At 38.7% G+C, this 12246-nt stretch overlaps 1 protein-coding gene across 4 annotated transcripts in view; it reads right to left on the reverse strand.

The window, feature by feature from the left end:
* Positions 1-450: 450 nt before the first annotated feature.
* The window catches only part of LOC149932442 (B-cell receptor CD22-like), a 54252-nt gene continuing 42456 nt past the window's right edge, over positions 451-12246 (reverse strand). For 3 of the 4 annotated variants that reach the window (XM_090156233.1, XM_090156234.1, XM_090156232.1), the window contains 6 exons: positions 11556-11834; positions 5877-6014; positions 5300-5333; positions 4875-4969; positions 1946-2079; positions 451-1774 (listed from right to left, as the gene is read on the reverse strand). In XM_090156233.1, coding sequence (XP_090012359.1) covers positions 1991-2079; positions 4875-4969; positions 5300-5333; positions 5877-6014; positions 11556-11834 — 635 coding nt within the window. In that variant the 3' untranslated portion in view covers positions 451-1774; positions 1946-1990. The remainder of the gene's footprint in view (positions 1775-1945; positions 2080-4874; positions 4970-5299; positions 5334-5876; positions 6015-11555; positions 11835-12246) is intronic. The other variant, XR_016472884.1, reaches the window with a different exon arrangement.

A 12246-nucleotide genomic window follows, 5' to 3' on the forward strand; every position in this document is an offset into this window, starting at 1 on the left:
TTACTTTTTATATAAATTAATTTTTATCTATTTAAACCACGTGTTTCAATGTCAAACGCCAGTGTGGCCCGTGTACACGTTTAAGATCATTTTAAAGTAGTCAGTGGACCTGTAGTCATAGCCTCATAGGTCTTAAGGAAATAATTGGATTTTTAAGGGTGCCCCTTAGGAATTTGTCGGGCCCCCTAAACTGAAAAATCCTAGAAATGTGTTTGCTGAAACTCTCTAATACATATAAATATACCCGATCATTTTCATTTATTGTCGCCACGAAAGGATGGATTATTATAATACCCTAGAATACAAACCAGTCTTTCACCCAATACATTTATCCCGTACTAGACTCCTTATATTTACCACAATACTCTAGAATGTTACCAACCAGAAAACTATACCCTATTTAATATGTTTAATAAAGAAATAAATGAACACATATTATCGTATTTAACATATACGTATATTTGACCATGTTTTTATTACGCATATATAATATTTATAAACATCATCTCTTTTTTTATACGAAAAAGGTTTCTTACCCAAGTTCATTCTTCCCTTTAGCAATATAGCTTTTTTTTATCTTTTTTGTATTTTAATTTTTTTTATATATTTTAACGCTACAAACTCGGTGGTTTCCCATCATGGGGAGGGGGAAACGTTTTCTGCCGATTCTTCTACAGTTCTTTGCTTGTTTTTTTTTTTCAATTTTTCTCCTTTGGAGAATGAGAAAAAACGTCTCTTAGCTCGAAACCACCGCAGTGGCGAAGACGGTCGCAGCTGCGTCATTTTTTTGTTCTTTTACTCCAATATTTTTTTAATACAATTTTTCTTCCTCACGGCGATGACTCAATTTATATATATATATTTTTAACACCGCGGTATTTTTTGGTATTTTTTCTCTATACGGTTGTAGGTAATTAGCATATCAAAAGTCTTAGGGGGAAACAAACATTTTTTTTTTCAAACGTTACAAATTATTTACTTTCTCGTTATATTAAAAACCGTCATTGTAATAATTTGTATACAATTAAACTCATTTTTTTACTCCGTGCTATAATAGACCTATAGTTATGTTTTTTTTTATTTAAAGGGACTGGCGAAATATTGCCAAAAACGGATAGGTCGAGGTATATTTCTAGGCCCCTTTTTAAAGCTATAATGATAACTAAAAAATTAAAACTATAGCCCGGTTCGCGCGTGCGATTTCATTTTTATACACTTCCTTTAATATTTTCGTATACAAATCCGTTGAAAAAGTTTATATCTTCTCGTATATTGTTCCAAAAACACAAACAAAGAAAATCCGATATTTTTCCAAAGCTTGACTTTTTCTCGGCTCGTATAAAAACCGCGACTGAATCCGAATAATGTTCCGCTGACCCAAATTTAGACCCCGCGTTTTTCGAAGGATTCTGATACATATATATACATATAATATCGGGTTGAGAAATATGCAGTCGACAAAAATATCCCAACTATTTACGCGTCAATACCGTATATATTTTTTTCCATATTCTTTTTTTCATTCTTCCGTATTGATATATTTATAAAAGCGGCTTATATTTTTCGGACGAGGAGACGATAGAGCGTTTTTTTTTCCAGGTGGACAACGGAGGATATTTTTGTTGGGAGTTAGGACGGGGGAAGGAGGGTAACGGAGTGGGTTTGGTGGTCGAGAATGATACGATTTCTTTTTTTGGTTATATTCCCAAGAATTTCCTCATTTTGATGACGGTTAAGTGGTCTAGAAGTAGGCACGCAGGTGGTTCTTCTTTGCCTGCGGAGATTTTTCATTTCGAGTTTTCATATTTTATTCAGGCATTGTATATTGAACGGCGGTGTATGACGCGGGTATTTATAGCCATTTTACAATAAAGAAAACAGAGAAAGGTCCGTGGATTATAGGTGGTAGGTGTTTCGAAAATATCCCGTGGAAAAAGGGTCTTACCGTGTGGCAGGGGCAGCGGAGTTCACTGACCGATTGATCCATCTGTCATCCAACTCCGTTCTCCGGGTAGATTTGCTTCTTCAACGTCTCGGGTTCGTCAAGGTGGTTGTGGTGTCCCAAGTCGTTGTGGAAATCTGCGATTCAAATAATTTAATCAGATTAGAGTCGTTTTAACGCGATGTCGATGCGAAATATAAGCTTGGAATTAGAAGATGGAAGAAATCAGAGTGCGCGATAGCTCTATTATCGCGAATGATATTTTATAATAAGTTTCCGTTGCTTCGGATGAAGCTATTGTTTGGCGTTTTTTCTTCCATCTTGCTTATCCTCCCCCTCTCCCGTGATTCGTTACGACGAAGCGTTTGACCTAAGTGTTTATAAGCTGAGTTTCGGCAAAGGCTAATCTTTCGCTCTAATAGGCAATTTACCTATTAGATACTTAATAGGTTACATTCGGATCTTTCGAATTTTCGCCGCCAGCATAATCGTTAATCTAACTTAGACTATTTTCGAGCGCGTGGCCTGTATCACGTTTAGAATCATTTATTAAACGCGCTCCCCTCCTAACTAAAAATAGCGATTAATATTCCTGGGAGAAAAGTTTTAAATAATTTCCTTCCACTAAACTTCTAAATTCATTCTCTCTTAAAAGAACGAATTCGGAATAAATGGGGGAGCTTAAAAACGAGCTTTTCCGCTTCAACGGCTCCCTCTGATTTAGCCCCCCCCCGCGTACTTTTGGGGTCGGGAGCTGGGTTTGTCTATATATACGCGGACTTTTGGGAACCCCGACGAGGCGAACGGAGGTAGTGGGGCGGGTGCCCTATAGTCATCATTTTTCACGATTCTTCTAAAATAATTACGAGTAAATCTTTCCAACCAAAATAATCTTCCGGTCCCGACAATTTCCTCCCGGAAAATTCGTTTTTGACGAGCTCAGGCCGTTTTTAAGAAACGCTGATTGGATTTTGATAAGCGTCCATTACGAAGTCTCCAGGAAATCTAACACCCCCTCCCGTCTGGCCGGCCAATGGATTCCTTTGTATTTTTGAAAAGGCTTAAAATCCGCAGCTTCGAGGAAAAGCTCCGAGGAAGAGATTTTCTAGTCGATGCTCTTTAAAGACTATATACGGACAAAGAGAGCCCTTTTCTTCTCGTCCGAGTCTTTCCCAAAACAAAGGCGGAACACCGCGAATTCCAACGGAGTTTTCCGGAGAATAGAAATGAGTATAGGGCCCCCGCGAAAGAGAAGAATAGAAATTTGGCCCCGCGATCCGCGATGTTTCGACCTCTTCCGCGACCATTACGCGAAACGCGGTAGCCTTTAAAAGTCGCAGCCCGGATCGTAGACTCGCCAGCGACCCGGGGTCACGGATGGTAATGAATTATACGGCGCGGTACTTCGCGTCCTAGGCTGGCCATCGCTTCTGGCCCCCGAACGGACTCTCTAGGTACCGGACCTGAGAGAGAAATTAAGTCGAGTGTCATCAGTCAAATCTGGGCTTTGGCAAGCGGCCAAATGCCCGCGGCCCAGAAAAGACGCGACGGCTTCTTATATAAGCGCCGCTAATCGCCCGCCTCGCTTCCCTTCGCCCATTTATCATTCACACTCATTCGTATCACGAGTTCATCAAGCTGGGCTATTTTAATTTCACTATCGCCAACGCGAAATGATGTAATTTAAAAATATGTAAATAAGAGGCTGGTGAATTAAATTAGGGATCAGATTTGTGGCTACGACTAAGCTGTTTCGCTTCTGTTTGGTTAATTTGTGGATAAAATGTCATGGTCACTGATAAAATTCTTAGAGCGGAATAGCCTGACTTCATTTTAATTTTTATTGACTGCCCTTCGATTTAATGGGTCCATTTACAAGGAGACATCCGGAAGTGTAACCCACCGATTTTGTTCAAACTCGGAGGATTGGTAGACCTTCATGAATCATGAACAATCCTAAAGGGAATTTATTTAATGGGCAACCGTTTTGCCATGGCAACGAAAAATGTTTATCACAACACAAAATATTAAATTTTCCCATTGAAAATAACATGAGATTTGGACCTCAAATTGATCAACAGTTGATCAATTTTGATGTTGTTTTGTCAATTTTTATCTATTTTTCCTATTTTTGGCATTTCCGATATTTTGAAATTTGTTAAAATTTTTCACAGGGGGGGGGGTCCTAGGAATCGGTCAGAATCCCATGTTATTTTCCATGGGAAAATTTCCATTTGTTGTTGTCAAAAACATTTTTCGGTGCCATGGCAAAACGGTTGCCCATTGAATGAATTCCCTTTAGGATTTTTCATGATTCATGAAGGTCTACCAATCCCCCGAGTTTGAACAAAATCGGTGAGTTACACTTCGGGATGTCTCCTTGTTAGTTTCGCCTTTGCACAATATTCGCTATGGTTACAAATTTTACATATTAACTACTAAACCCGCGATAATTTTTCAATATAAATCCCTCCCTAACAATTATATAAATTTTTGGCTTTTTGGGAATGTTGAATGGAAATCATTAGAAGTGATTGTCTGCGTTTAGAGGCTTTACACACCTTCTGATTTTTAAATAAATTTAGGGAAGTTATATTTTTTAAATAAATTTGCATTCTGCCTTCAATCGTGTCGAATTTCCGTTTCCGCTTCCTTTCGTTAGAAAAGACCGCGCGTGCTAAACATTATTTTATTTCCACAAACTGGCGCGCCTCTCTTCGCGGAATTAGCATTTTAATCGCGTTCTTTCCCGGTTTCAGACAGACAGACAGACACTGTATTTTCTTACTGCTCTTCCCTTTTCTCTATATATATATATATATATATATATTTATATATACCCAAGGCGCGGTGGGTGGTTTAGCAGAGGTGGAATGAGAGAATGATAGTGTGAGAGTAGGAGGAATGAAATTTTCGGAATGTAAAACTTTACCACAAATTCTTCTGGCAAACGGTTCCCTTTCTGTTTCGGATTCCGGAGAAAATAAATTTGGCTCCAAGTGTCGTCTGCTGCCGTATTGAGGACTTCTAAGCTAGACAAAAGTGAATCATTTCTGAATACCAAAAAAGGGAGGAAAATAAAAAGACTAGCTGCTCTTTTCTGAATATTTCCGACGGTTAAATCTAGTGGAAATTTCGATCATTTCGCTGGCGACCGAAGCCCAGCTCCCCGGCCGTTACATACCCCACACCGCGCTGTTTTTGAATATTAAAACCTTTGGAAAACTTGTGCCAGAGGATCTGATTGCTATATATAATATAGTTATTTTTTATCTCTCTATAGAGCGCAATTTCCGGTAATGGTTATAAACGTGCAATGATTTATTTAAAAAAAAGCGTGAAAACTATCTAACTCACTTTTCATGGTCGTCAACTTCCGATTTCGGGGGTCCTATGGATAAAAATAACAAAACAATAATCGGCATTTTTTCGATCCGGTTTTTTAGTATTGGATATCGATCGGAAAATAAACTTATGGAATGTAATGTGAAAGAGAGTCACGGTACGAATTCACTGAAGTATCGGAAGTCAGTAAATTCTAACACTTTTAATAGATCTTTAGGATAGGTAGGAGTGACCCATACACCGTGAATAAACCTCTTCCCTTCAATTAATTAATTTTTAATAAAAACCACGCCTGAAAATGTAACTGATATCACTTTCAGTTTTGAGGGGGAAAAGGAGGAACGCTGCTTACATTTATAAATATTTGAGAGTAAACACGAGGGCCGTACTTTACCGGAAACGCGACGATATGTACAAAATTGGTCACTGAAACTTCGTAAACCAAACGATAATGTATCGCCAAAGGCGGCTTGTATGGCTTCAAGTAGTTGCGGTTGACGTCGGGGGGTAATCTTTTGAAGGGAAGGGGAGAAGGTAGAGCTTGTACGTTGTATTCGCAGTGAGCGGAGGAGGAGAAGGTTCGGCTTACCGGAGAAGCGTCTTCGAATGACCAGAATGATGATGACGGTGACCAGAATGATCCCCAAGACGGCGATCCCGCCGGCCACGCAAGCTACGATGATTAGATTTTCCTCCTGCAGAAAGAGTTGAACCCATCCGGCGGGGGCTATCAAAATACCGGCAGAAGGGGAGAGCGCAAGAGAGAGAGGAATAAAATCAAAAATTGAAATACACCTACACGTAGCGTATACATTGAGTAAACCCCGCGCCACTCTTTACTTTATTCCGCTCTATGTCATTTTCAGATCAACGCCGCGGATACGAGGAAAAGGAAAGATGCGAGGGTTTCGGATTTTGATTATTTTTACGTGAGTGTGCATTAAATATAGCTATAGGAAAAGAACCATTTTTGCTTATTTTTCGGTATTAGATTAGGCTCGACATATTCAAATATTATTTGTAGTAAAAATGATATAAAATATGGTATCTGATTATAATAAAAGATGCGCTCTTTATTCCTGATTATATAAAAGATGAAAAAACAAGCTTTTTTTCCATTTGACCTATTTTTTATCTAATAACGCCTGTAGAAGTGTTTGAGTAGCAGTACACGAGTGTTCTAGGAGAGCTCGACTACCAGGGTGCGTCGTCGTGCGTATAAATTTCTACGTTAAATATTAATCAATTCTTATTTGTATTATCAGGTTCAATCAATATAATAGTCCTACACGACTCTAGGTATATGGAAATGTTGAGGATTTAACCGTAAATATAGTTCGGTTGTTGCCATGAGCGGTTCGAGTTTCAATCGGTTCGCAAATTAATTCAGGCGGAATACAGTTCGGTTATTAGCATCAGTCGGTGAGCTCGTAGAAGCTCTCTAACTAACCAAATCCGCGCGATAACGTTAAAGTATTAGCGAGAGTATTTGGAGGTCGGGTTACGGCGCGGCTTTTCCTCGAATCAGCGAGGGTCTACGCAGTAGGCCAATATTAGAGCCGAACTGGTAAATATGGCTGATTAAGCGTCGATCTTCGTCCCCCGCCCGTCTTATATCACGCACCTCTCTTCCGTATATTCTATTATAGGCGATTGTCGATAGAACAAACGATCCGTTATCCGCGTCGGCGTGCCCGTCGTGTACTGGCCATCGAGAGACGAAAAGGCGATTATTCTCTTCCGTTTCCAGCGAATTACAGGCGTACCCTTCATTTATCCGTCGATAGCGATTCGGGGACGCGCGTATTCAAAAGCGCATTATCTCTGTCACGAGCCAGTGTTCCCCAGATAACAATCCGCTTTGTTTATGGGTTTAGATAAATTATCGGAGGCGATTGAACTTAGGAGTACTAAAAGGCCAGCCCTACCACCGCCTCCGACGCATTTATCTATTTAACCGCGACAGATTGGGTTTCGTATTGATTATTGAAATTAGTTTACACTTTACGTAATATAACTCCGGGATTTCAAATCCATTTGACGCGCTTTTACGATTCATTTAAACGTTTATTTAAATTTTATCTCGGATGTCGTTATTTCAATTACTGTAGTTTCTCCATCTGGCGTCAGCCTTTTTACGAGGCTCCTAATTTAATATTAGGTTGTATCAAATTCCTTTTAATCGACTAACCAACATCATCTCAATTTCCGTATTTACTTAACTTAAATAACAAATGTGTTTGAAATCAACTTTCACATATTTATAAAGCTCTGCATAATTCTACGTTTATTTAGTTTTCATCCCATTTACTAAATTATTCGCAGTTTTACAAAATTTACGTAGTTATGAAAATTTTAAATATCAGTTTGGAAAAACGACACTGAAGCGTGTTGCTATAGGAAAGTACGTATTGAGGTCCCTAACGATCCTGAACTGAAACTTGGCCTACTAGATCTGAATGTCATAAGATCTGCATGTATTGCCCAAATAGGAAAGTTTTGATTTTACTTAAAATCTCGGATCCACACGATAAATATATTTTGAATAAAAGTGTTTAACGTACTATACGTTGTAACAGCTTTTTCCGGATCCTACTACCTGCCTTCGGTGGCCTAACTATGCCAAGCTTTAAGATGAAATTACTACTACGGGTGGCAAAGATAAATTATTTGGTCATCGCTTGAGTTTGATTAAATTAAAATATATTTATATGAATTATTAAACATGGGTTTAAATTAATGAATGGTTCAGGTTTTAAACACACTAAGACTAACTAAAATCATATCCCCCAAAATACGACACGCAGCGTGCATTAATAATTTACTAAAACTAAAACTGCTAAACAATAACAATAGCTCAATAACTACAAAACATTGGGAGAGATGCCAGGGATGATCAATAATTAAATTAAGTTAGGCGGGGTCATTGTGTGACTTAAGTCTTTTTAATTTGATTGTGGATTTATACTCATCACTTCATCACTAGGTTGGCTTGTTGTAGTCGGTGGCTATTGACCGAATCGCAATTAGCGGAGATATCTTCTACTTTTACGTGATCCGAGTTTTGGATAACTGGCTCTCTCTTATTGCGGGATAACTTATTAATCACATCTCTGTCAACTTGGTTTCCTTATCTCCCTTTTCTATAATGTCCTAGGTATAAATACCTGGTGCGTTGGAGGATGGTTTTCTAGGACCCTCCTCTAATTTCAAAAAGTACCAATCACAAGGAACTATATCCTTTGTCTATTTGACCTCTCCTTGACGAGATGTCAAAGTTCTCCGTGAGAAACCACACTTTCTCACTGACCTTCCAAGAAGTAAGATTAATTGGGAAAGTTCGAATTATTCGGCTTCCGAGAAACTTGAAAAATAATTGCTATGTATCTCTCTGGCATCGGGTATAATTATTTAAAATAAGTACAAAACTTTCATAAGACACGCGACGAAAATAGCGCGGCAAGAATAAAGCATGCGCCATTCCCCCGAAAGTCAACCCTTTTCAAAGACCGAGATGCCAGCTAAAAAGTTGGAAAACCATCAAAGGTGACTGAATAATTGGGCGGGAGGTCTAAAAGCTTCCGACCCGAATTATCGGTATGACCATTGGTCTAAGAGGAAAATATGAAGTGAGGGGAACGTAGAAGCTTATTCAAAAGGGGAGGCAAATTGGCACCGCTAAGAGCCAGCTAGTATTCCCCAAAGTGCTGAGAAATCGGCAACCTTTCACATTTTCGGTCTACTAAAATTGGCGGGAATTAAAAATATTCACTAAATCTACTAAAAATATTCGTTCGATCAAAATATTCACTATACCTACTAAAAGTATTCGTTATACTAAAAAAATATTACATCGTACTGTAAAATGTGTATAAATATAATATATATTTTGTAAATCTTTAAATGAGGAAATTGTTTAATCTGACTATGCTAAAGATAACACTTGGGGGGCTTTCCCGCTTTTTTTTAATAACGGCCACCACCGCACGATTAGATGAAGGTGATAATTTAAACATAGCACTGAACATGTGTTGCTCGCGCCGTTATTAAATAGAAGCGGAAAAACCCCTATTGTTGTGTGGCGCCATCTTCAAGAGAATCGGAGTAAAAATCTCATAAAAGTTTTAAATAATTAGAACCAAATTATTAATTTTTCTAAAAATCGAAAACAACATGAAATTATATATTTTTTATAGTAATATAATTAATTAAAAAAAAGACTATTAAAAATATGTGTACAAAGTGGAACTGGGATTTACCCTAGGTCTTTCTATAAATACTAGTTTTCCAACTTCGGGATGACGGCACATGCGTAATTTAGGGCTTATCCATTCCGAAAAGTAAACTGGCGTGGCCCTAGGATTGTCTTAGCTCAAGTTTCTTAAGGTCCTAAATACTTTCTTATACATTACTATATTCAACCTAATAATTTAATGCGTTTTTTGGTTAACTAGTTGAAAAAGCTCCCCTCGTTTACAGGTATGTTACAAAGTGCTAGACCCCAGCTCATCAAATTCAGTATGTTGAAAGTAAACGCAGAACTCTCATGGTGATAAGTAGAATGATTTCTGCCATTAATGTATTAACTTATACCATAATATCGAACTGCATTAGCCAGTCTTCCTTCGGTCTCAGAAATGCGAAGTTATAAAAAAATATTGGCTATTTTCCGCAACAAGGCTCATCACCAAATATTCTTTCATAAAATGAAAAAACTTATCTTTTCAACCGAAACAAAATAAGTTAAAATAATAATTAATAGTTCACCTCACAGCTAGTCTAATACCAAAGGTACCACCCTAGGCCCAAGTCATCCAGCGACTTTTAAAGCCATTAATTCAGGTGGCCGGGTTAAATTGCGTAGGAGCGAGGTGGAAAGCCTTCCATGCCACTCGAGCCAACAGCTCCCTCCAATCACTATTACCTTTAACCTCTACAAAGTTTTTACGTAAAGGAGAAACCGAAGAATTCAGGGGGAAGCCCCTATAACCAGTGGAGAGAGAACTTGCAAACTCAACGCGGAAGGAGTTGTCGGAGTTTTCACCAAGTGAGTATTAATTAAGTTAATATTTTGTACTAGGAGAGGTATTTATCCGGTTGAAATGCGAATCCCGGAAACTCTTGGTCGACTGAGTTAATGATAAATGTTATTCTTCTGTTGGCTTAAGTGATGACGTAAAACACAAAAAGGACTGGCCAACCTACCCCCAGATGATAGAAAGGTTAATGACACAGCTCGATATTCATGGTAGAGAAAAGCAATATAAACTCGATCCTGACGCCACCAATTAGTATAATTTTTCCATTCGTTTTATCGTTGTCCATATACAGGGTGGAAGCCTCACCCGTGGTCCAGCCTCGGTACTTTTCCTAGTACACCCGAGTGCTGCGGGTGGAACACTTCTACAGGCGCTAGTAGGCCAAAAATAGACCAATGGGAGAATTGGATGCCTCAGTCGTGGTCCAGCCTCGGTACGTTTCCTAGTCTAAAAATAGACCAATGGGAGAATTAGAAACGCATCCTCCAAATGCTTTTTCGGGCGATTGGATAAAGATGCGCTTCTAATTATGCCATTGGTCTATTTGTGGAATACCAGCGCCTGTAGAAGTGTTCGACCCGCAGCACTCTGGTGTACTAGGTGAAGTAGCGAGGCTGGACCACGGTTGAGGCTTCCACCCTGTATATTCCTAGTTTTACTTTTTAATAGTGGTATTAAAGCGAAAAGAATAACATCTTTTTTTGTGAATTATAAAACGTTATTACAATAAGTTAGCGTCGGAAGAAAAATAAATTTAAATTATTAATTTTGCAGAAGGTTGATTTTTTCGATTTTTCTTTTTTTAACAACCTTGTTCTCTTCTTTGTTCCCATCGCGTTCTACACATAAAAGATATCCGGTTATTCTTTTATCAGCGTAAAAACTCAAATATTTATTTAAAGATAAAAAAAATTGAGTTTGCTTAGTCATTTCCCGAAGGATCCCCTTAAGTAATGAAACGCTTGCTTTTAGCGCATATTTTAAAGAAATTAAACTTGATAATGAGGGACTTCCGTCGCGCGATGAACTAATTACGTTAATAGTAAAATTTAATTTCCGCAAAAGATTGTACATGGAGACAATTAAATGGAACGATTTTAGTAATTACGAAGTCATTTTCGTTAAACTTATAATTGTTCAAGCAATCGTTAATGAAGGATTGTAAGTGGGGTGTTTAGAGAGTAGGAATAGGGTCCACGCGAATATAAAAGTGGAACTTAATTACTTACAGGGCAAAGGAGCCAGTTCCAGTTCGCAAGAGTCAGAATTTCCAATGGCGTTGACAGCGACGCAAGCGTATTTTCCATACATGTCCGGCGTGTCCGCGGGCAGCGAGTACGTGCTGGAGGAACCCTCTGCCGAATAGGAAACGGCGACGACTTCCTGAAGGACGCTGTTATTTCGGTACCACATGAATCTCGAGACTCCCGGATTGCCTTTGGCAGAACAGGTAAGCATCACGTTCCCCTTGTGATCAAAGTCGCGCCACAAGAAACACTCCGGCCGATCTGTAATACATTGCGTAGAAAACGGAACGTCTATTATAGCGAAGCGCTTTTCAAATACACGTAAGCCTAATCATTTCAAAGACCTCGCCACGACCTTTGCAAATAACTGTTAGCTCGCGGGCTTCGAATATTAGTTAGCCGTAATGTCCAATTGAAATTACCTTCCAAAGAAATATCTGTATAAAACAAACCACGACCATTGAATTGGGACTAGTACCGCTAGAATTACAGTTTTAATCTGCCTTCCACGAATCAAATTTTTAAAAATTGATAACTCTCTCATTTGTCGGTGGCGCCATCCGCTGTTAGCGGCGGAAACTATATCCTATACATTTTTTTTGCGTCACGCGCTTAAGATTAATAACTGATATAAGTTAAGACTTTGAAAGGGATAGACGGCGCCACCGAATAA

This window comes from Leiobunum rupestre, chromosome 8 (assembly GCF_980474605.1).
Source record: "Leiobunum rupestre chromosome 8, qqLeiRupe1.1.hap1, whole genome shotgun sequence".
Taxonomy (NCBI): domain Eukaryota; kingdom Metazoa; phylum Arthropoda; class Arachnida; order Opiliones; family Sclerosomatidae; genus Leiobunum; species Leiobunum rupestre.